Source organism: Podarcis cretensis (genome assembly GCF_951804945.1).
Source record: "Podarcis cretensis genome assembly, chromosome: 6".
Lineage (NCBI taxonomy): Eukaryota > Metazoa > Chordata > Lepidosauria > Squamata > Lacertidae > Podarcis > Podarcis cretensis.
The window spans coordinates 11,879,153-11,905,000 of NC_137175.1; the positions used below are offsets into that span (position 1 = coordinate 11,879,153).

General features: G+C 44.4%; 1 protein-coding gene across 8 annotated transcripts in view; it reads right to left on the minus strand.

Moving 5' to 3' along the window:
- Positions 1 to 25,848, minus strand: part of CDH4 (cadherin 4) — an 839,962-nt gene that overhangs the window by 298,125 nt on the left and 515,989 nt on the right. For 5 of the 8 annotated variants that reach the window (XM_079979073.1, XM_079979078.1, XM_079979076.1 and 2 more), the window contains one exon: positions 15,357 to 15,533. In XM_079979073.1, the coding sequence (XP_079835199.1) occupies positions 15,357 to 15,533 (177 nt within the window). The remainder of the gene's footprint in view (positions 1 to 15,356; positions 15,534 to 25,848) is intronic. The other 3 variants (XM_079979074.1, XM_079979079.1, XM_079979077.1) reach the window with 1 other exon arrangement.

The following is a 25,848-nucleotide window of genomic DNA, read 5'->3' on the forward strand; positions in this document are numbered from 1 at the left end:
GTTTCGAAACCTGCTCTCTCTCTGGCAATGCTGTGGTCACTTCCATTGACACTTTCTGGTCATCTTGGATCACATCCATAAACCATCTGGGGATGACATAAACCATAATGATTTCTTCATCCTTAATATTTATTTACTAACGTTCTTTGATCTATATACAGAACCCCTGCCATGGGGCACTCCAGTACAGTGGTACCTTGGTTCTCAAACTTAATCCGTTCCAGAAGTCTGTTCCAAAACCAAAGCGTTCCAAAACCAAGGTGCACTTTCCCATAGAAATCAATGCAAAATGGATTAATCCGTTCCAGGCTTTTAAAAACAACCCCTAAAACAGCAATTTAACATGAATTTTACTCTCTAACGAGACCACTGATCCATAAAATGAAAGCAATAAACAATGTACTGCAGTCACACAATTCATCAATCAGTAGCTGGGTTCTACACAGTCGCAAAAAAAGAGGCGCAAAAACAAAAACTCAAAATAAATAGCAAAAACAGACAGACTTCAGTGTAACACTCAAAATGGAAGTGTAACACTCTAAACGGAGCATGTTTGGCTTCTGGAAAAAGTTCGCAAACCGGAACACTTACTTCCGGGTTTGCGGTGTTTGGGTTTCAAATTGTTTGAGTACCAAGGCGTTGAGAACCAATACAAGGTATCACTGTAAATCTACTCCATGAGAACTGATGTTCTATGCTTGTTTTCTTAAGATGCTTTCGGCAAAACGAATCCTGCCCCAGTGCCAGGGATCAGGCCATGAGGCCTAAATTCACACCTGTTCCAGCCTAGCTTTTTGTCCCTAGTTGTTCCCAGGAAATGGGACTTAATCACAAGCACATTGCAGCTAGATGAGTCATTTCTCTTTCTCCCTCTCTTCCCCATTAATTTATGCAGGAGTTTTGTACATTTTGTGCTGATAAGAAAGAAAGAAAGAGTTCTTGGTGCAATTCTTTGCTGTAGAAGCTGAGATTGAAGCTTCAATTACCTGTGACTGACAAAACAAGCATAATCTTAATCACTGTGGTGTTGGGTCCAGGTTGCATCATCAAGTCGTATACCGCAACGTGCATTAGGTACTGCTAACAATATCAGTTTCTGGAAACTTTACACTTTTATATATATATATACAATGACCACTCTGCAATCTTAAGCAACCACACACTCCTGCAGTCCTGTCCACCATGCAAAATGCTGGACCAAACCTTGGGTTTCAAAGCATTTTGTTCCATTTTAACTTCCTTTGTTATTGGAAGCCACAACCAATTGTCCCATGGGGGGACCACTGAGAGCAGTTTGTCTGGAACCCACCAAAACTTGGAACTGGGCTGTGAAGCCAATTGGATTTGGCTATATGATGAGACAGGGACGTGGGTGGCGCTATGGTCTAAACCACAGAGCCTAGGACTTGCCAATCAGAAGGTCGGCGGTTCGAATCCCCACGACGGGGTGAGCTCCCATTGCTCGGTCCCTGCTCCTGCCAACCTAGCAGTTCGAAAGCACGTCAAAGTGCAAGTAGATAAATAGGTACCGCTCCGGCGGGAAGGTAAACGGCGTTTCCGTGTGCTGCTCTGGTTCAACAGAAGCAGCTTAGTCATGCTGGCCACATGACCCAGAAGCTGTCTGCAGACAAACGCCGGCTCCCTTGGCCAATAAAGCGAGATGAGCACCGCAACCCCACAGTCGGTCACGACTGGACCTAATGGTCAGAGGTCCCTTTACCTTTCCCTATATGATGAGACTATTGAGGGCAAACGCTGGCTCCCTCGGCCTGAAAGCAAGATGAGTGCCGCAATCCCACAGTCATCTTTGACTGGACTTAACCTTTTACTTTTTTTACCAAGGGAGAGAGAAGGTGGTAAAAAACCTTGGAGGTTTTTCCCTCCCCACCCTCCTTTTCAAATGCTCAGGAGAAAAACAAGCATTTTAAGGCAACACATGAAAAGCACAAATGTTTTTTTAATACAAGCTGGGATGTGTGTGTGTGTGTGTGTTTTGTGAGTGGGAGGTTGCTTTTCCACATCACTAATTTTGACTCCGCATTAATAAATCTATATTGTCAAGCAGTTATTTCTCTTAATTGTCCATTAGCTTGAGAGAAAGCACAGCACTGACATGCACGTGATAAAACAGGTATTCTGGACAATTTTTCTTAATTGGCCATTAGCTTAGGAAAAGCTTTTACTGGCAGCCATAGCAACAGCGCACATTTGCTGCATGCAAGGTACACAGAGGTGTCTAAAAAATAAGTTTAAAAAATTAGTCTTAAAAGGCCTACATTCAACAAGGATGGACATATTTGTCAATTTCAGTTTCTACTTTTTCCCAGTCTTGCCTCAGTTCACTCCATCTCTGAATCACTTTGCAATTTATTTATATTTTGCAGTTTTTTAGAGACGTCTGCAGAAAATTTGTATGCATTTCCATGCATATTTCTTCTAATAGATGCACATACAATTTTCCCCAACATGTTCATTTCTAAGCTATATACCCTCATGAAATGCATTTTTTAAACATTGGTTTCTGCTAATCTATGACTTTCTGTGCACACATATCTCTAATATATGTTTTATTGTGAGCTTTGGTTGTGGGGAGCAAATGTTGAAGGATTTCAGTTTGTGAATTGGTTTGCAAACTATAATTTTGGTAGGTTTGCATTAAGATACAAACCAAACTTAATTTCTCCTCTCTCCCCAATCCACCTTCAGAAAAATCCACATGCCAAAAACTTCCTGTGCCTTCAGCCTGACTGACCTGAAACATGATGCATGCAACATTACTCTTTGAAGAACAGAGGATTTTCTCTAAAACGTTACTGAGAAATCCCATGCTATTTGTTGGTAAAGCCAAGATTTCCACACGGAAAATGCCTTGTTTGATTCATCCTTTGGCTCAATGACAAGAGTTAAGCTCTGCTTTAGCCGGGGGATTTCAAGATGCACACTTTGATAGCTTCTTCTGTGACAAGATATCAGCAGCTGATGAACCTTAGGACTTAGCCAAGACTTTGCATTATTTTTCCTCTGTGGCTTAACAGTGTATTACAGATGATGCTATGTTACATATGATGTTGGCATGCTTTTTTAAGAACAACAACATCCCTCTCCTCTGAATGCATAGGTTTGAATACCCTAAGAATTCTCTTAGGATTAGACACTGATATTGGTAGACTTGTGGTTTCGCCTGGTGGCTTTATTGTATATTTGTAGGCACCAAACGAAAAAGTTCCTCTTCAACCAGGCCTTTGGCTGATTAATATTCTGAGACTTTTAAATGTGTTTGTGGGAAGGGGGGCATTAATGTTCTGCTGTTTTGTTTTACTTATTTGCTTTGTTTTTATCCTGCATTTTATTCTGTGTACTGCCCTGAGATCTTATATAATGAAGGACAGTATAAAAATCTAAATAATAATTATTATAATTATTATTATTATTATTATTATTATTATTATTAGCAATGACAAACCTAGACAGTATCTAGATCTAAAATCAGCCCTGAGTGCTCACTGGAAGGGCAGATCGTGAAGCTGAGGCTCCAATACTTTGGCCACCTGATGAGAAGAGAAGACTCCCTGGAAAAGACCCTGATGTTGGGAAAGATGGAGGGCACAAGAAGAAGGGGACGACAGAGGATGAGATGGTTGGACAGTGTTCTCGAAGCTACAAACATGAGTCTGACCAAACTGCGGGAGGCAGTGGAAGACAAGAGTGCCTGGCATGCTCTGGTCCATGGGGTCACGAAGAGTCGGACACGACTAAACGACTAAACAACAACAATTATTATTTTATCTTGCTCATGGTAAGGAACAAGGAGGAAGCCACAGGGCACCAAGTGTAATGAAAGAGTATGACTAAAGCAGTATCTTGAATGATGCTAATGGTATTCTTGGAATCTGCACCTGCGTGTAACATTCAGCTGAGAAGCCACTCAAGCATTGGACGTTTCTTGGAGATGATTATTTCCATTTATTTATTTAGTACAAGAACTGCAGGGGGAGAACATCTTTGGAGGCCCCTCTCTGGATGCTACATCCAATGACAAGCAACTGGTGGCCACTGGGAAAAGGAACTTTTTGGTGGTGGAGTGATAAAGATAATGTCTCTTTCCCCTCCGTCATGACCCAAAGTGGCTTGCCAAAACAGTATAATTATTAAAGCCAGTTGTAGTAAACAAAACCAATAAAAACTGTGAAATACGTCTATGTAGATAAAATACAGATCCTACCCTACTAAAAGAGGCCACAACTACCTGAAACCTTTCAAATCAAGGACCAAAATCCCAGGTAAAGAGACATGTTTTTACCTGGCACCTTGAAATAGATAAAGATGGTACTAAGCATGGGGAGAACATTCCACAAGCAGGGTGCCACCACTGAAAAGGCCCGTTCTCATGTTGCTGCCTTCTGGACCTGTTGTGGAGGTGGCACATGAAGAAGGGTCTCAGATGACAATTGCAGAGTCTGGGTCAGTTCACGTGGGGAGAGGCGGTCTTTGAGATATCGGGGTGATAAGCCACAACAGTCTTTATAGGTCAAAATGAGCAATTTGATTTGAGCCCAGAAACTAACTGGTAGCCAGGGTAGTCAAGCCAGAATTGGTGTTCTGTGTTTGAACTGCCATGCCCTGGCCAACGATCTGGCTGCTGAATTCTGCACCACCTGCGTGGCTGCTTTTGAACCACTTTCGAAAGCAGCCACCCATATAATGCATTGCAGTAATCCAGCCTAGAAGCTACTAAAGTGTAGACCATGGAAATTAGGCTCTTCCTGTCTGCATAGGGGTTTAACTGGGACAGTAAGCTATGTATCTACTTCTTCAGAGGAAGTGTAACTCCATCCAGAGCAGGCCACATCTAATCCATCCAGTCTAAAAAGATCCACTAACTGTCTTATCTGCATTAAAGGTAAAGGGGTAAAGGGACCTCTGACCATTTGGTCCAGTCGTGGCCGACTCTGGGGTTGCAGCGCTCATCTCGCTTTATTGGCCGAGGGAGCCAGCGTACAGCTTCCGGGTCATGTGGCCAGCATGACTAAGCCGCTTCTGGCGAACCAGAGCAGCACACGGAAACACCGTTTACCTTCCCGCCAGAGCGGTACCTATTTATCTACTTGCACTTTGACGTGCTTTTGAACTGCTAGGTTGGCAGGAGCAGGGACCGAACAATAGGAGCTCACCCCATCCCGGGGATTCGAACCGCCGACCTTCTGATCGGCAAGCCCAAGAGGCTCAGTGGTTTAACCCACAGCGCCACCTGTGTCCCTTCTTATCTGCATTAAGCTTCCATTAATTGGCCCTCCTCCAGTCCATTACAGAAACAAGACACTGATCTAGACCATTCACCGCAGCACCTGCAGATGCAAAGAAACCTGGGAACTTCAGTTTGTCAATGGTGCTGGGAATTGTAGTTCTGCAAAGGTGAAACTATACCATTTCCAGGTTTCTTGGGAGAAGCCCTGCACTTTAAATGCGCTTCAAATGAATGGCATGCATGCAGCCTAGAACTGAGCCTGAGGGAGAGAAGGACTTTCCTGTTCATTTTGACTGGCGACAGAAAATGATAGGTGGTCTGCTTTTGTTGTGCCTTTGTCCAGCGTTTCCTTAGTAAAAAGAAAGGTCCTTTATTACCTTTTAAAGGAACACTTGCTGGGCCTTCACTCAACAAACATCGTTTGACTGCAGGCAAATACCATCTGTTGTTTTCCCCCTCATACAGTTAGAGGTTAATGGATACTGAAATGTTAAGTTCCAAACAGCAAGATACATTGAGAACACTGGGCTTGTGATTGATAATTCCACCTCTCTTTTTTTCCTAGGCAGTTGTTTCAAGGATGTTCAAAGAGATGCTGGAACGTTCGTAGCCAAGCAGAGGTGGGCTCAAGTTTCCTTTGATTTCCCTTGCTTGAACCAAATCGTTCTGCTCAAGGCAAAGAGAAGCAGGTATGCAAATGGGCAGACTGTCAAACACAATAAAATAGCATAGAAAGTAAGTGCTTAGGGAGGAGTCCAACATGGACATTCCATTGAAGCATGGATTTTTGTCGGAGCAATGGAACATTCTCCTCCTTCTTCTCCCCCCAGATGCTCCCCACACCTGTTGGAATGGTTACTTCAACCCTTTGGAGCAGATGATGGTAGGGCATGGTGTTATGCAAGGAAAAGAGGAAAGGGAAGAAGTCTCACTGTGCACAGAGAAGAGGGCAATTGATGGCTACTATATGCCTTCTTGAGGGATGCGGGTGGCGCTGTGGGTTAAACCACAGAGCCTAGGACTTGCCGATCAGAAGGTCGGCGGTTCGAATCCCCGCGACGGGGTGAGCTCCCGTTGCTCGGTCCCTGCTCCTGCCAACCTAGCAGTTTGAAAGCACGTCAAAGTGCAAGTAGATAAATGAGTACTGCTCCGGCGGGAAGGTAAACGTCATTTCCGTGCGCTGCTCTGGTTCACCAGAAGCAGCTTAGTCATACTGGCCACATGACCTGGAAGCTGTACGCCGGCTCCCTCAGCCAATAAAGCGAGATGAGCACCGCAACTCCAGAGTCGGTCACAACTGGACCTAATGGTCACAGGTCCCTTTACCTTTATATACCTCCCCAAGTGTCCCATTTTAAGCGAGACATTCCAGATGGACAGAAGCTGCTCTGGTTATCAGTTACTGGAAACCACAGGAGGGGAGAATGCTCTTGTGCTAGGGTCCTGCTCCTCTGTTTCCCACATGCATCTGGTTTGCCACTGTGAGGACAAGATACTGAACTATATGAACCATTGGCCTGATCCAATAGGCTCTTCTTATGTTCTTCTGTTTAAACAGAAATCCTTCCATTGACAGGACTTGTTAGTAGAACACTGTGCTTGGATTCCTGGGCTGTGTTCACACTTACTGAGCTCGGTTTTAAATCTGTGTTCACAACACATTATATATTTTTAGGCGTCAGGTGAAAACATTCCTCTTCAACCTGGTCTTTGTCTGATGAATATTCTACAGCCTTTTAAATGTGTCTGTGGGAAGAAGGGGCAGGTTACTGTTTTGCTGTTTTGTTTTTAATTACTTACTTGTTTTTATCCTGTATTTTATTTTGTGAACCACCTGAAATCTTGTAACGAAGGGCAGCATACAAATCTTCATCATCGTCATCGTCATCGTCATCTCTAGAGTGGATTGGCAGGGGGGAACGTTTCATATTTCCACCCCGAGTTAATGCCTTTTGCATACATTTATAGGCACAGAAGGCTCTACAGTGGTACCTCAGGTTAAGTACTTAATTCGTTCTGGAGGTCCGTACTTAACCTGAAACTGTTCTGAACCTGAAGACCACTTTAGATAATGGGGCTTCCTGCTGCTGCCACACCGCCGGAGCCCAATTTCTGTTCTTATCCTGAAGCAAAGTTCTTAACCTGAAGCACTATTTCTGGGTTAGCGGAGTGTGTAACCTGAAGTGTATGTAACCTGAAGCGTATGTAACCTGAGGTACCACTGTATATGGCCAGAGTGTTGGACTAGGAGCTAGGAGACCGGACTTCAAATGCCCACTCAGCCAGGAAGCTCACTGGGTGCTCTCGGGCCGCTCATTCACTCTCAGCTTGGCATACATCACAGGGTTGTTGTGAAGATAAAATAGGGAGGGGAAAACTATGTATGCCACCTTATTTGCCTCTTTGGAGGAAAGGTGGGATATAACTGCAACAACCACAGGTAAAGCAAAGGTAAAAGACCCCTGGACGGTTAAGTCTAGTCAAAAGTGACTATGGGGTTACAGCGCTCATCTCGCTTTTCAGGCCAAGGGAGCCGGTGTTTGTCCGCAGACAGCTTTCCATGTCATGTGGCCAGCATGACTAAACTGCTTCTGGAACAACGGAACACCGGGACAGAAGCCAGAGTGCATGGAAATGCCGTTTACCTTCCCACCACAGTGGTACTTATTTATCTACTTGCACTGGTGTGCTTTCGAACTGTTAGGTTGGCAAGAGCTGGGACAGAGCAAAGGGGAACCCACTCCATTGTGGGGATTCGAACAGCCGACCTTTCAATCGGCAAGCCCAAGAGGCTCGGTGGTTTAGACCACAGCACCACCCGCATCCACAACAACCACAACAACATACATGTTGGAATGACTGTGCATAGGTCAGAGAAGGAGTTTCTTGCCCAAAGTTGCTGTCTGAAATGAATCGTAGCCTCTCCTCTGTTGCATTCTTGGCGTACTGGTTCATCAAGACCCTCACATCAGATGCAGCTGAGGCTCAGAAAGTAAATTCATGGAATGAAGAGGGATTGCAATTGACAGGGAGGGCTGAATACGTTTGCAAGAATAACGTGGCACGTCTTGTTTCGTTTACCATATTTTGCCAAAGAACGAAATGCTTTAATGAGCAGAGAATTACTGCTCATCCCAGCAGAACTGGAAAGGGGGCTGTACTTCAGGCTTATGTGGGCGCCATCCAGCTTTATTCACCTTGGCAAGGATTGAAACTTCATTCAGGCGGAGCCTCGCTCAAATACTGACAAGCAGCTAATCAACTTCCCATAAAATGGAACTTTCTGTATTCACAATAGAAAGCCGGATGATGGGGGGAGGGAGCCAAAAAAAGATTTGCCCATGAATTTCAAATTAGTTTGACCTATAAAAAAATGGGAAACAGGATGCAGGCAGCTGCAGGGAAGGCAAATTCAAGCACACTGTAAAATGCTCTCTGTGTTTGTGCCTTGCTGTTGTTTATGAATGGGATAACTCGGATTCTCTCAGTTTTGGTTTGCTCAAGGTTCTCATTTTTAAAATATTAAGTCCACTTCTCTACATTTCCACATAACTTTGCAAAAAGTGAAATTAAGTCATTAGCAAAGATTCCTTAGCATTTTTGGTGTGACTTGCAACTTTTGCAGAGCAATTTCTCCTTCAATAATGCATTTTTATAGCCTCCCCCCCATGAATATATACATTTTAATGAACATTTTACCCCAGCATATGAATTTTTGTACATATCACTTGACTGGAGAACTGCACTGCAAAATCTGGAGAAGTCCGATGTTTGAAGAACGGTTGTGCTTCAGTTCTTGGGTTGTTTCACAAAGTGGAAATCAGATAGGTCCACTTCTAAATGCAAATGAATCAGATTTCTCCTCCATCCTTAGTCATAACAGTTGAACCTCCTCTCTCTCTCTCTTTCTCATGCATACACTGATTTCATTGCACATGAATGGCAAATGGAGGTTCGGAGAGATTGTCCCTTTCAGAAAAGACAGGTCAGTAGGAAGCAGCTATTTATTTTAATTCTTGCGGTAAGTTGCTGTAGCAACATGGTATAAATGAAGAGAATAAATAAATGTAAAGAATAAATGGATACATAAAATTACTGCATATGTGGAAAGCTCATTGAAGCTTTGGAGAGAGACACCTGGGCTACAGGTAGTTTAACTTCCAGGCAATGCCACAATCAATTCAAGGTTTCTGACGCCTGACAAACAGGAGTCTTCAAAACCAGATCAGAACTGTTCCCCTAGATCATTCCGGCAACAGAATACCCTGGGGTGATGATTATCATGAGGATCTGAAAAAGCACTGAATGGTGGTCTCTGAAGACATACAATTTTGTCCTAAATGGTACATTAAAGAGAGTAGCACTTTACGGGTCAAACTACACTTGATGTCAGATAGTTCACAGTTCTTGCTCATGCTATTTTACTTCAAGTGAAAAGCTTCATTTTGAAACCTTTAAGATAACGTTTTAGTTTCCTCTTAATTATGTTGCTTTGAATTTATACTGACTTTCTTTTGCAGTATTTTGTTTGGGATTGTTTTATTTGCTGTTTTAATGTAGGATCCTAAAGGATCTCTTTACAGGGAGCTGGCTTCAGGCACCAGACCAGTTCGCAGACCATTACAAAGATGTCTGCAGACATTACATGAATGCTGGCAGCATTAATCATGCTGTGTTGGAATCCCTTGCGAATGACCCCAGTGCCTAGAGACAGGCAGTCAGGTTGTGTATCCACAGCAGTGACCAGAGAAAGAATGACCGCTGGGAGGAGCACACTTTCGTCTGCCCCACCCAGTGGCGAAGCGTCTTTTCATGTGGAGTTGGGGCATGTGCTGCACACCAGCCCAAGCCCTTGCACCTGCCCCGAGCTACTTTCCCCGAAACCAGAAGCTCTAAAAACAGCAAAACCGTATTTAAAGTTCATGGGCAATTAAAATTCCATAAATGGCTGGGTCAAACCTCAAAGGAAAGAGAAACATATTCAGTAGGCACCTAACATCATGATGCCTAATTTCAGCTGATGACCAATTCCAGAAGGCTGGAGCTGAAACACTAAAAGCCTGGTTTCTAGTAGCCCCTATGCATACCACCTCTGGGGCATGTGCAGGGCTGGATTTAAGTTTGATGAGGCCCTGAAGGTAATTGGGCCCTTTATATGTCCAGCTGTCCTTTGTCCACAACAAAATGTCACTGTTTTTTTGTGTTGAATATATGATATACGGTAATTTATGGACCTAATAGGTACCTAAAGCCATTTGCACATGCAGAATGTAGGCACCCTATATATAGAAATGAGCAAACCAGTGATAATTTAGGGAGCAGGCTAGCAGGCGGGGCCCATTGCTTACATCCTAGGAGCCTACACAACACAAAACACTGTTGCTGTATGTAGGTTTTATTTTATTTGTTTTTTATCTTATATTTTGGAAATGTACATCCAGGTGTTTTTCTTTAATTTTTTTTTTGGGGGGAGGGCTCCATCTGTGGGGTGCAGTTGTTGGACAAAGGTGGTCCCTTAGGTAACTTGGGTTCAGAGCAGCTTATAGTACAATCAAACTGCCTGGTGTTGACCACACAGCGTTTGGCTTACCTCTCTCACCTTTAGTTATGTCTGTTTATGCCTCATACATGCAGAAAATAGAATGTTTAAGACTTGGTAGCTGTGAGAGTCACAGTTTTAGTTACACAGTGGAAAGCATACCGAAAATTATTTTATGGGAAGACGGGGTTAACTAAAGAATTATGCTCCACTGCAACCCAAGGATTATTCTCCACTGCCACTTTTTTCAATGCCTCTGCGCACATGACAGAGTCAGCCAATCATGGAATCCATACCTTACAGAATTAATTACTCAACTTAATTGCTTAATGACTGCTGGCAATTCTTAATTGTAGTTGCTTTCTTAACTCTCTGATGCAGGATAGCTTACCATGAGCATGATCAATCCCTGCAGAATGTTTACGAGTTCTGCGCTACACTAACCATGACAATTTCAACTTGTACTCCAATCAGACTCCGAGCATGTGTCAGCTTCTCAAAATTTAAGTTTGGATACTGATAATTTAACTATTCAAACTGATTTTTAAAATTATTTTTAAAGATGCTTCATCAGTATTCTTCAATCCACATTCCCAAGTTATCATCACAATAGCCCTTTTGGGGAGATAGGATCCAGTGCTTAAAACAACAACACATGGGGCGGGGGGAAGTGGGGTGAACAAAACAAGCTGTACCCCTCCACTATCATCATTCCCATCACCCTCTACTCATGGAGGCTGCTTTTGTGAAGGAGGAGAATCCATGGAGGTTCCCTGCGCATTTCACAACTCTGGCTTTCCAGGGTTCCAAATTTCCCAGAGAGCCTCTGCACATCCAGGAAGCCCCTTGCTTAACACAGGTGTGCTCCATGAGATGGGAATGATGACAAAGTAAGGCAGGCTAGAACACTTGTCTCCACATGGTCCTAATGCCCAAAGAGGCCTAGTGTCTTCTTGTTCCTGACTCACCAAAGATGGAAATGCAAATGTTAGCCATTCCAAAATGGAGGCACTGCTATTGCATTATAAGCTCCTGTTCAATTATTTCCCTTCTTTGTGTTTTTTTTAAATCCATGGGTGAGCAGAGACTATTACTGCATCAAACTGGAATGGTTGGCAAGATCAGGCACCAATCCTACCCAGAAAGTGGGAAGCTGTCCAAGGTCTCCAGCCATGGGATGCTTCCTAGGAGCTTTTGTTGACCATTAGATAGCTGCAGTGCCTGCTAGGAAAGGGAAGCCTGACTTGCCCAGCCTTTTCATCTTCTACATGTGGCTTAAGGGAGCTGCCAGGACACTGCCAGGTACTGACGATTGCATGGTCTTCCTCCCTCCCTACAGATGGTTTGTGTGATGGAAGGGTGAGAGGGTCAGGTTCCACGACTGCAGGAAACTTGGGTAAAGTGTTCCTTTGGTGGGGACCCTCCTCTGGCAGTGGACCAAAGCAGAAGAGCCATGGTGGTAGAGCTCTAAGCAGCACTGGCTAATGTTGTGTGGAACCTTTGAGTTTTTGTTTTGGTTTGTTTTTACCATCCAATAGGATTGGAGTTGGGGCTGACGCAAACATGCCTCCAAAATGGGTGGCTAGAAAAGGGAGGTGGGTCAGGTGTTATTTATCTTATGAGGTGACCTGGTCTTTCCTTCTTCCCAGTGAGTTCCTTGAGGACATTCACAGTGTCTCTTTTTAAATGGGCTTCCAGCCTGGGAGCACTTCCTGGAATGACCACATTGCCATGTGATCTTTTGTCCCAGTGGCTCTCCAGCGGGCCTGGGGGAAGGCAGAAAGAAGGCTGCATGAGTGGGTCTCCAGCACTCAAGACACCCCAGTTATATTTCATGTGTCATCCAGGAAATGCATTGGGTTAAGGAGAGTATACATTTTCAGATGTAATTTATGTTATCAAGACTGCGCGTACCTCGGAGGGATTTAACAAACCACTTTCGCTTCCGAGTGTCATGTGCTTAGCGAGGCAATGGCTAATCAGTATGGAGCAGGTAATGACAGCATTCATTTTAATCTTGGAAAGGACTCGGGAAGTATTGTTTCCTGACAAGGCATGCAAATGATGCACCCTCATTTTGTCCAATTATTTTCTAAAATTTCTTGCAATTACGTAGCAATTTTCTTCCAGAGGACAACTTGACAAAATGTTTGCCGGTGGCTTTTACTTCTTCCTTCATTTGTTTTACACAATATTTGTTTTGGGAGGTTTGTTTTTTTGCTTCCAAAATAGAAAGCCTGGTAGATGCAAGATACACGGCGTGGGTTTCTGTTTTGCTTTGGCTACTGACAGCAAACATATCCATATGTACTCTGCGTCATTCAAATGTCCCTGTGCCATCTTGTAAGTGAACTGGACTATAACTTAAAAGTCTCTGCTTGTAGCCTGTCATTTCCAAGCGCACCATTAGTGATGCTGATGTCATGGAATGATCACAAACTTTCTAACTTGCTGAAGGGGGTAATGGCCAGTTACAGAGTTTTGACAACTATGCACCTAGTGGGAAGTTTGTTGGGATGAGCCATCAAACAGGGCCAATTAACAAGGGTGAGTAATGCTATGAGTGCCAGCTGGCAAATGCCTCTCTGGGAACCGAAGGAGTTAAGCAAAAGAGGAGCAGCTGACAATGAAAGGCAAGGAACAGAGGAGGCCAAAAGCTTTGGGAGAAACCTCAGGCCTGAGCTTGAGTATGGCACTCCCCAGGCCACATACAGCCTCCCCAGCCACACACTCCTCTTCCCAGGCAACACCCCTCACCACTGCACCACTTTGCATCCTTCTTGAGCATTTCCTCCTAACCTGGAACGAGTCCTTGAGCTGCAGTGCAGCCTATAACCATGGCTTAGTACAATCAACTGAAACAAATGCAGATGGGCGGGGTACAAATAATAAAAATATTATTATTTATTATATTGCTTTCTACTTCAGCCATGCATTCCCTCCTTCTGTTTTTTCCACCATGTTGGCTTTGAACTCTAAGTGCCTATATGGAGGGACCTGTCTCCAGGGGCGGAGGAAGGGGGATGTGGTGGGGGCAGACCACACCAGGTGTCTTCACTGAGGGGGGTGACATTTGGCAGTCAAGGGCAGGTGATGTGCTGAATGTCCGCATTGGAGGCTTGCTCTGCCCCCATGGGCAGCTCACTCCAATCCTGGCTGCAGGGTGTGTGCACTGCTCCATGCACCCAAGTGGCTATTGTACGCCAGGGAGGGCACCCTCCACACCTCACGCCCCTCAGGAGTGTGCCCACCCTGGGCAGCACAGGCATAGGCTCTGCCACTGCCTGTCCCCTTGTACTGTGTAAAATGTCATGTTCACTGTTGTCACCATATAAAAAACAATTAAACATCAAAAATAAAAGTGGGTGGATAGTAAGCAAGTAAGAAAAAGAGGAGTCCATGATGGGGTTTGGTTCTGGAGCATGTAAGGTAATAACAGAATCCATAATGCCTCTAAGCATGTGCAGAGTGTCTCTCCCCCACCCCATGTAACCACTAGCCTTGGATCAGAGTGCGGAACTTCAGCTGAATGGCTACAGCTTCCCTGGGGTAACAGAGCATTACAGATTCACTGCAACTGTGCTTTGATAAGTGTCCCTGTTCCTGTACCATTGATCTTGAGACGTGCTCTGCTTAGGGTGTCTCTGTGTGGAGAAGCTGTATACAAATGCAAAGAATGGTAATAATACAATGGTACTTACAGTTCTGAGCATCTACAAAAATATGACGCACCACTTGGAATTGCAAACAGCCTATCTCTAAAACACAGCCAGCCATCTCCTGACTCACGACAAAACTACATATTACATTAAACGTCTCGCTGTGCCTTTAAGTGCAGGTCTGTGTGCTGTCACACAAATTGCCAGCCTGATGGATCAGGACCCTGACATGGGGGTAAAGGGGCTTTAACTGCTGGCCCCTTTGCTATGGCCCTGATCTGGATCACAGCAAGGTGTGTGTGGGGAGAGCTAAAGACCCCTCCCTCATCCTCTTGCTAGTGTCTCAATATGGATCACCCCTCCTGAAGCAGCAATTTGTGTTAAGTTATGGAAGGGGAACCTCAGGCCAGGGGGACAAATGTGGCCCTCCATGTCTCGTTATCTGGCCCTCAGGACACTCCTAGGTCAAAAAAGCACCCACCACTGGTGCTGCTTTGCATCCTTGTTGAGTTCCCCTCTTCCAGGCTGGCGTGCATCCTTCAACTCTGATTATGCATTTCACTTGCCCATATGGAGGAAACTAGCCCACTGTACAAAGGTAAAATGCACACTCATTGCTCCACCAACTTTTGCCTCTGGCCCTTCCCAGCACTGCCATGTGGCCCTTGGCAGGCCGCCCAGAATGGAACGTGGCCCTTGAGCTGGAAATAAGTTCCCCATCCCTGTGTTAAAAAACAAAACCCACTTAAAGGCACAGGTATACTGCTAAAGTCGCACTGATTTTGGCCTTCGGCGTTGGAGAAATGAGCTTCCTCTCTGAAAACGACACCTCAGACAAGCTTTGGGAAATGTGCAGGGTGCCATCGGACTGACAATCAAACATGGGTATCCATTATTCAGCCGTCCCACTCACCCTAACCAGCTGCTGTGGGAAGGGTCCTCTCGAATTTTCTGGCACGTTGATCGGCGGGATGACCCAGTCTCGCTTCTGCCGCCTCAGCCCATGAGAATTCTGCTGATGGCGCCAGGGCAGGAGAGTGTCGCTTGGCTGCTGCAGGAGGTCTGCTGATGTGTTCTTCTTTCCTTTCTGCTGATTTGGAGGGGGGGGGGAGGAAAACAGGTATTGTTTTGATTTTGCTTAGTTTCATTTACAAAAAAAGGAAGACAAAGCAACAATGCAATGCATGTAAGGAAAAATCAACTCCTCGGGACCACGTTGAGGCTCATTTGGGTTGAGAAATAACTGGGTGTGTGTGTGGGGGGGTGTATTTTTGTTATTACAATGAAGCAAACACTTCTGCATTACAAAAGCGAGCGGCACTCCTATTGACAACTTCATTTTTCCACACGTATGGAGCTGTCATTAGACAATCAAGCCTTCTTCCACGACAGATTGTCTTCATTATGCCAACCGCAGGAAGCTTTATCAGCCCCTTGGAGGATAAAATCTGCAGATTCCTAATAAATATAATAAATCACAGGGACGAAATGAAACAAGCTGAAAACACCCCTGGCGTTACCAGTGGTAGGTCTGGGTCCATTACGCAGTATTAAGCTCCTCGCTAGCCTGGAATTTTAAAGCACTGCCGACTTATTTGCAGTCATCATAGAATGAGATTCAGGCAGTCTGAATGCTGTCTAAAGAGATCCATCATCTGGTGGACACTAGGTAGAAAGGAGAGTCCAAAAGAAGATTGCTACATCTTGGAGCTCTGCTTCAAACTATATTTACTTCCACACAGATCTCTCCAAATGATGACTGTAAAAACTGTGATTGGCATGATTATGTGTGTGGTCTTTCGTCAGTGGTTCTGGTCCTTAAAATGGGAACCCCATGTATTTAAATTGGCACCTAGCCTACTAAGCACCATGGGACCATGTGTGCCAAGGGCTCAGCACCCTCTTGAAGTGGAGAAATGAATGTAAATGTGCAACATTAGCCCTTGTGATTGGCAGTATATTATTATTATTATTATTATTATTATTATTATTATTGACATGGCTTTGGCTTATGAACCAGATGCAGCTAAATACCAAATCAAAGAGTGCAAGGCCTCCCAGAACTATGCAGGCAAAATCAGGGGGTGGAATGTCAAGCAGAGAAAAAGGTGAGGTAGGCAGCCTCTGCAAAGAGCAATGCTTTAATTGTGCACTCCTGTTACCAGTAGGGGAACACATGCACACAGTCAAACTGTGTAGGATTGAATCCGACACTCACCAGCTAGCGAGTAGAGGATTCAGTCCTGCTAACTGCAGGGTGCTTCACAAGGAGCACCCGGCAGGATTGTATGGAAGGCTCAGTTCTTCTGACTGAAGGGTGCTTGCAACTTGGCAAGCATGTTCCCCACAGGGAAGGCACTTGTGAAGCACCAGCCAGCAGAATTGCACTCTCTGCTCACCAGCTCAACCCCAATTAAATTTTCCCACTCCCCATTGATACAGGGCCACATCTAGGTCAAGGGAAGGTTCTGGAATGACCTGATCAACAGGACAATGGCTTCTGTCTGCTTGTCCTGTTCTGGTATCACAGAGAAGTCCACAGGGGAAGAGAGCAAGAGATGCTGCCTGCTTCAGGACCAAGGAGAGCTCCTAGTGTGTGACTTGCTCCATAAGCATTGGAAATGAATTGAGGCCTTATGAGTGTCTGACTCCTGTTTGTATCTTCTAGGCTCCTCCTCATTTTAGAGAACCAGGGTGCCTTAAGGGGCAGGCTAAAGTTCAGGCGAAAGCCCCCCAGTCTTCATGAATTCCCCCCTCCCCCATGAACTCAAAATCTCTCCACTACCCAGTCATGCCCTTCTCAGTTTATGTTTGGGGGAAACAAAATGCAGATTTAGATGGTGTTCGTGTTTTCTTCTAGACTGTGTGATTTTGCATTTGCCATCCTGATTTAAGCAAAAACCTGTGGCCATACAACCCATATGGCTTAACTGGGCTTCTTTCTTTAAGGAGATTCAAGGCTTCAAGCTCACTTGAGAACTGGGATGGGGAAGAGGGGCATTGGCTCTGAAGCCCCGGGAAACCAAATCAGAATCATTCCTCCATTTCTGAGCTTGCCCTGAGCTGTTTCTTGGTGCTGATAATGCCAAGGTTGCAGATTCGATCCCCGTATGGGACAGCTGCATATTTCTGCATTGAAGGGGGTTGGACTAGATGATGCTGAGGGTCCCTTCCAACTCCACAATTCTATGATTCTATGAAAGGATGTTATCATGGTTCCCACATCAAGTATAAGGATTGAGTCCAAGTGAAAATCATTTGTTGAATATCACCCAGGGGTGTTACAGCTGTACTTTCAATACAAATCTCCTATTTATAAACCAAATGTGCTAGTTATCAGACCACAACTTCTGTAAGGGGAAGAACTACAGGCTAAAAAATCAAGCATGTGTCTTACTGGCAGAAGGTTCCAAGTTCACTACCTGATATCTCCAGGTAAAACTATCACATAGTACTGGAATGGGGAAACTGCGGTCCCTGGCTGTTATCAGATTCCAGCTCCCATCACTTCCAAACAGCATGGACAGTGGTCAGGGATGATGGGAGTTACACATGGGGGCGTGTGTTTCTCATGTCTGATGTAGCAGATGATGTGAAAGACCTGTCTGAGAGTTTGAGGAGTCTAAGTCAGGACTAACAATGTTGGGTTTGATGGGCAGTTAAGTCTGAATTGGTATCAGGCAGTTTCCTACCACTGCCCTCCTAGTAATATGGCAACAGATTTACAACACAGGTGCTAAATGCTTTCCAAATCTTAAGAGTACAAAGTCTTCCTTGTCTGTGCTTATCTCCTTCCTCTTACATTTTGAGCTTTTCTAGTACCCGTGCTTAATCCTCTTCTTGAATATACTCATTAATAAGTGGCACCAGGAAATGTAAAAGGGCACCCAAGAGCTCGACATGCATTTATGCAGCCACGAGACCTAAACAATCCACATTTGCTCCATGGAACGGACCCCTTTTAAAAATCAGTTTGCAATTCCCAGCTGGGGGATCTTGAGAGAGCCGAAGCTTAGGTCAGTTTTGATAATTGGCATGCAAGAGTGAGAGACAAATTACGAAGGGACGGTAAAATAATTTGTGCTCTAGCAAGTTTACACCAGGGAATGTATGTGGGCTAAAGAGAGACTTGAGAATTAACATGACTCCCAAAGCCCTCTGGATGCAGAAATAATTAGTATCGGCTCAGCAAGACCATCCTGGTCCTTTCATTCTTTCAGAAATATTTGATGGCTAGTGAGTGGAACATAACTCTTTGTCACTTGTAATGAGGTTTTCTGACATTAGCATATATTGCCAACCAGACTTTGAGGTTGGCTGTGTGCACTGAAGCTGAGGGGCCAATTTGGGCATTTTCAAAAGGGTCTCCCCTCCTCGCCCACTGGCTTGGTCCTCTCCATCACTATACAAAGAGGAAAGAAGTGTGATATCACACTGTTTTCCATCATGCTTCCAGTTTTCAGCTCCAAGTAGGGAGGGGAGAACTTAGTGGGATGCTAGAAGCCTATTGTGTTTTTTCTAAAAATGAAATAAATAGAACTAAATAATTTCCTTGCAAGGGGAGCTGGCTTACTTATATGTATTGATCAGATGTTTCTCATTGCTGAGATATATTGGGCTGGAAATGCACCACAGGACCCAAAGGGAAATTTCCTTCAACTATGCTCTTTCCAAGCCCAAAGGACATTGGGATGTGCTGCTTGCAAGATTTCTCATCACACTAGGCAATATCAACCCCACAGTGTGCACTGGAAGTGGGTAAATACAAGTGTCTCTCTGCTTCCCACCTGGTCCAGGTACATGAGATGACCACATCCCACCTTCAAGCAACTGTGCTTCTGAATAAGCTGAAATTCTCCCATTTAGCAGGGGCAGCCTCTATTTTCAATCCCTATCCTTGATTTGCCTCTTAGGGGTATGTTGTAGGTATCAAGGTATTTTGTTTCATTTTTTTAAGTTACAGATTATACATATGCCAAGCGTCCCTTGCGTATTTCACAGATACCATCTCTTTTGCCAGATTAAACATCCCATTAAACATTTTTTTTTTTTTTTTAGTAAATAATACTTATGGTGAGCTTGCTAACACATATGCTGCAGAAGTCAGTACAACAGAGATGGGGACCCTCATGGATACAACTTCCAGCATCCCTGCTCACGTTGCTCAGGACGGATGGGAGGTGCAGCTGAACAATATCTGGAGGGTTACAGATTCCTCATCCCTGCAGTAGAGGATAGGGTATCATAGAGGAAATGAAAGGCATTGCAGAGCAGGTGGAAAAGTCAAGGAAGACCCAGGCAGTGATCTTTCATGCAAGGATTCAAAGCACGCAGACTGCATACATTATAGACATACATACCCGTCTGCAGATGTTTAAAGTTGAATACAGTTATTGGGAGCAGCACCATAGGGTCAGAGGGGATTACAAAGTCCTTGATATGTTAATATCTTCTATGCAGGCTCTATATACTACAGCATCCATGATAGCATCATATGTTCTATGGATGAAAAGCAATTGTATTGCATTTCACAGGGTTTTTTCCTTTCCTTTTTCTTTCTGTGGTTTCAGAATTATGAAACATGCAAAATGGCAATTTCACCAGCGCATCACCAACATGATTCGCCCTACCTAAGCATTACTGATAATGAAAAAAAATAAAATAGAATATGAGCAGCATATGCCAAACCACAGTGACATATTTAATTATAGATAACATAGATCAAATCTCCCCAACGGCATGCAACTCAGATCCATCCCAAAAGAGACTAAGGTTGAGCTGCATCACTTTCATTCAATACATTCTGGGTTTGAATGAAAGACTCCATTTATCAGTGAATTATTATGTTGGAGTCTCTCCTCTGTTTAGCTCTTCCAGATGTGTGAGTTCAGTTTCAAAAACCAGTGGTGGGGTTATCTTCTTCCCTTTTTAAAAAGAATGGTCAATTGTGCTGCAGTCGAAAGATGAGTGACCATTTCCGCATTCTCAGGTAGCACTGTGCCCTTTAAAAATCCTAGTAAGATAACCAGTGAGTCAAATGGCATATCACTGCCTCTAATTTTTAAAATTTCTGTCATCAGCTTCTAGGTAGCGCTAACTCTTTAGGGACATGATTTTGGGATCCAAGCTGTTTCCCAATCCTTCACCAGCATGACACTAACTGTGGGGTGTGTTACATCAGTACAGTCAATTACAACATGCTTCACTTTCTAGAGTGGACAGAGACAGGGGTGTGTGTAACTTCCTGTTCCTGCTGTAAGTGACTCAGCAGATGAGTGAGACTCCATAAAAGCAGAGTCACGCAGCCGTTTTGTCTTAATTCGAGTCAACTCTCAGTTAAGACTCATCCATTTTGCTGTCTACTTTTTTTGTTTAAAAAGTAGAGACATCACCTTGCCAACTAAGGTCCATATAGTAAAAGCTATGGTTTTCCCAGTAGTGATGTATGGAAGTGAAAGCTAGACCATAAAGAAGGCTGAGCGCCAAAGAATTGATGCTTTTGAATTATGGTGCTGGAGGAGACTCTTGAGAGTCCCATGGACTGCAAGAAGATCAAACCTCTCCATTCTGAAGGAAATCAGCCCTGAGTGCTCACTGGAAGGACAGATCCTGAAACTGAGGCTCCAATACTTTGGCCACCTCATGAGAAGGGAAGACTCCCTGGAAAAGACCCTGATGTTGCGAAAGATGGAGAGCACAAGGAGAAGGGGATGACAGAGGACGAGATGGTTGGATAGTGTTCTCGAAGCTACCAGCATGAGTTTGACCAAACTGCGAGAGGCAGTGGAAGACAGAAGTGCCTGGCGTGCTCTGGTCCATGGGGTCACGAAGAGTCGGACACGACTAAACGACTAAACAACAATTTTGCTGTCTGCTGGCTCTCAGCCAGCAGCACTTGGGCCCATCTTCCCAAAGTACGAAAGCCACGTTTTGTGTTTGTAACACACAACGTGTTGTAAAGCCTCCCTTCTAGGATGTGTACTGTGAACAACTTGTGAGTCAACTGTTTGTATACTTATAAAGACAGACTCATGAGTCTTTATTGTATTTTAAGAGGGAGAAAAGGAGACACCAGGAATAATCCATCTGGGGAAGCCAGATTGGGTTAATCATCTTGTAAAGATTCAAATGAATCTAATCAACTAGCTTCCGTGAATATAGAGGGGATTTGCTCTGCTACTTTACTCACTAGTGTGAGTGAAGGAAGGATAATACTTAACAAATATTTCCTTACCTATTATCCTAAACATCCCCACACAAACTTTCATTGACACCACTATCTGGCTCTACAGACATTGAAGCTCTGGTGTCAGTTGTGCCAAAGTATTTGATGTTTCTGTGGTGGTGAGGTGAGGAAATCCACAGCACTGTCTCCAATGTCAGAGAGGGAGCTCTGGAGGGAAGCATGTCTGCTGGGATGCCCTCCATAGGATTGCAGTGTCAGGGAACCAATCCAAGCTTGCACTCTGGTGCATTTATCTAGCGTAAAAAATAATATTACAAAAAGTACAGAGACTACATGAGAACGAACATGAATCACAAACCTTCCCTTTCAACAAAGCCTCCTTGTCTCCACCCCCAATATCTTCATGTCAAACCAAAACAATAACTCTCTTTCATCTTCATTTGTTGACAATGTGTTCTCATAGCATTAATTTCTCCCATGGTGTTTAAATAAGTTATGCATGTTCTCTGGTGTTCAAAAGCTAAGTAAACTGTGTGAACAAAACTGGTGGTGGGGCTGAGTGCCAGATCCATTCACTTTTCTGTAAAAAGAACAAGCTATGAAAGCAACAGAAGAAAAGGGAGCATTATACGCAGACATAGAGATTTTCTTTTTCTACAGGATCCTGCAGTTGTAATAAACCTGGGGTGGACTAGATGATGCTTCTCCATGATATGGACCATGTATATATATATTGAGGGCCTCCAGAAGCCCATGCAAATCCATAATATTTGGATGTGGCCCAAGTCAGGGGTCACCAACCTGGTGCCCTTAGGTGACAGCATGCCCACCATTACGTCCTATGTAAGGTGCGGCTCAGATCAACATGCATCAGAATTTGCAAAGATTGCTCAGACATCCATACATATACATTTCACAGCAGGATGCACACACCACAAAACACAAGTGGGTCTGCACTGTGAGCACTACAAATCCCACAGTGAAGCACATCCTAGGTTTGAAAAATGGTGCATATGCCTGTATGGAACCACACAATTTTGACATGTCCTCACTGGGAATACCTGGCTCTCTGGGAAACTTTTTTGGGCAATCTTTCCTGCTCTTTTATCCAAACCAACTTCAGTAGAACAAGTCCCTGGGCTACAGGATTCATTTAAATCCCTAGCTTCACATCTCTGTGCCTCTGGTCCTCAACTGCTTCCTGGCCAACACCTGCCTTGACATCGCAGGTGCACAATCACAGGCTTGATGACCCCTTGTCTATGGACCTCGGCATTGGCAGACAGAGGCTAGGACAGAACTGCATTTTTCTCCAAGATAAAGGCTAAAGTGATCTAGTTAACAGTTGCCACTACCTCGGAGAGCAATGCAGAAAGACTCCAAAAGCCACTGCCTCCTCATTTGGCTGAGAGCAGAACCAGTGAGTGTGAAACAATACCAGCTTTCACCTTACGCTACAGTTAGCAGTAACCAGTCCAGCCAGCTGGCAGTTCTCCCCTTCCAGCCAACCTGCTTTTGTTATTAGTCAGCCCCTGGCTAGAGAGACATCTGGACATTATTACCCAGCCAAGCGTGGACCACCAGTCCATTTACATAATACAAGATCAGATTTTGTGTACCAGTTTAACGGCGCCTTTTGGATTGCTGTAGCTTTTTTCAGGGGACAGAATAAGCCACCACTGTGAACCTAAGTGATGGGGTGTCTTAATGCATCCATTGAAGGCCATTAATTTTATAGTTATTAGCTCCATAAAGGAAATATTATATGTTCTGCATGGCGATGCACTGCTTTGACTCCATGAAGAAATTAGGAATGGAGGAAGGGGTTTTTTTAAATAAAATAAAATAAAATAAATAAAATAAAATAAAATAAAATAAAATAAAATAAAATAAAATAAAATAAAATAAAATATAAAATAAAATAAAATAAAATAAAATAAAATAAAATAAAATAAAATAAGAATAAAATACCCTCCCAAAAACCCACCATGTTATTCCTGACATTTTTGTTTCCCTGCCATTAAGCTTTACTCTTTTCAGTTCCTCTTCATACGTGTTTATTTGTCACATTTTTTAGCAACCTTTCAGCAATATGTTCTCATGGCAGCTTTCAATTAAAAGAAGAAAAAACCAGCATCAAACCTAACAACTGAAGGAATAAAAAACACAAGGGGAAACCTCCATCCCAGCAACATCCGCCAATAAAAAAAGAACAGTCAAACTATAAAACAACAATTAAAACGAACTGTATGAGAGCTGTGTAACATACAAAGTCTTTGCTTGGCAACAAAAGACGTCAAAGTAGAGGCCAGGAAAGCATTACTGTGGAGGGCATTCCAAACACCAGGGCAACAGACATATGCACACACAATTATGTTTTGGAAAGCGGTTTGTCCATCTGTTCTTCATGGGTTTGGCCGTCATTCGAGATATCATCACCAAACTTGGTAGAAGGTGTTGCTGAGCTGGGGGCACAGGTCACTGTCAATGTTTGGATGCTGACCGCCATTTTGAATCAAGGTGGCAGACTCAGCAGTGACTTTGGTGTGACATTTTTGGCAAAGGTTTGGATGCCTCTCAAGACACAGTTGCCAAATTTGGCATGAGGACTCATAGATGTTTGGGTGCTGGGTGTCATTTCAATTCAAAATGGGAAACCGGTTTCTGTGGATCTCCTGCCCTCCAGCCCGCTTTTCATGCATTCATCATATTAGCCTTGCTATGGACCTCAGTTGGTCACCTGTTGAAGGGGCCTAGTAAGAATTCTTTCCACCTGGCAAATTGGCACTGGCCATTTGGTTTTCTGCCTATCTCGTAGCAATCATCACAACTTTGTAAGGTTTGGCGGTTAGGCATTGGTAAAACCTTGTTCGGGGGAGGGGTGGTGTGGCCATCACCTGCCCCTCCATACTAAAGGTTATTCTGTTAAAGAAATCTGAGGGGCATGGTATCTGTCCGAAACCCAGATGGGGGCTAGGGCCATGGCATGACCCCTATCGGTGACCCTGGGGGAGATCCTAGTTGATGTGCACCAGCAGGGCTCCCCTACTGGTGGTTAACCCTTGTGAGACTTCCTGCAGGCGGGCAGGAGTCAGATATAGTCGGTTCAATTCCAATAATAATAATAATAATAATAATAATAATAATAATAATTTATTATTTGTACCCCACCCATCTGGCTGGGTTTCCCCAGCCACTCTGGACAGCTTCCAACAAAGATGAAAAGTACACTAAAACGTCACATATTAAAAACTTCCCTGAACAGGGCTGCCTTCAGATGTCTTCTGAATGTCAGGTAGTTGTTTATCGCTTTGACATCTGATGGGAGGGTGTTCCACAGGGCGGGCGCCACTACTGAGAAGGCCCTCTGCCTGGTTCCCTGTAACTTGGCCTCTCGCAGTGAGGGAATTGCCAGAAGGCCCTCGGAACTGGACCTCAGTGTCCGGGCAGAACGATGGGGGAGGAGACGCTGCTTCAGATATACTGGACTGAGGCCGTTTAGGGCTTTAAAGGTCAGCACCAACACTGAATTGTGCTCGGAAACGCACTGGGAGCCAATGTAGGTCTTTCAAGACCGGTGTTATATGGTCTCGGCGGCCGCTCCCAGTCACCAGTCTAGCTGCCGCGTTCTGGATTAGTTGTAGTTTCCGGGTCACCTTCAAAGGTAGCCCCACGTAGAGCGCATTGCAGTAGTCCAAGCGGGAGATAACCAGAGCATGCACCACTCTGGCGAGACAGTCCGCAGGCAGATAGGGTCTCAGCCTACGTACCAGATGGAGCTGGTAAACAGCTGCCCTGGATACAGATTTGACCTGTGCCTCCATGGACAGTTGTGAGTCCAAAATGACTCCCAGGCTGCGCACCTGGTCCTTCAGGGGCACAGTTACCCCATTCAGGACCAGGGAATCCTCCACACCTGCCCACCTCCTGTCCCCCAAAAATGGTACTTCTGTCTTGTCAGGATTCAACCTCAATCTGTTAGCCGCCATCCATCCTCCAACCGCCTCCAGACACTCACACAGGACCTTCACCGCCTTCACTGGTTCTGATTTAAAAGAGAGGTAGAGCTGGGTATCATACGCATACTGATGAACACCCAGCCCAAACCTCCTGATGATCTCTCCCAGTGGCTGCATGTAAATGTTGAAAAGCATGGGGGAGAGGACAGAACCCTGAGGCACCCCACAAGTGAGAGCCCAGGGGTCTGAGCACTCATCTC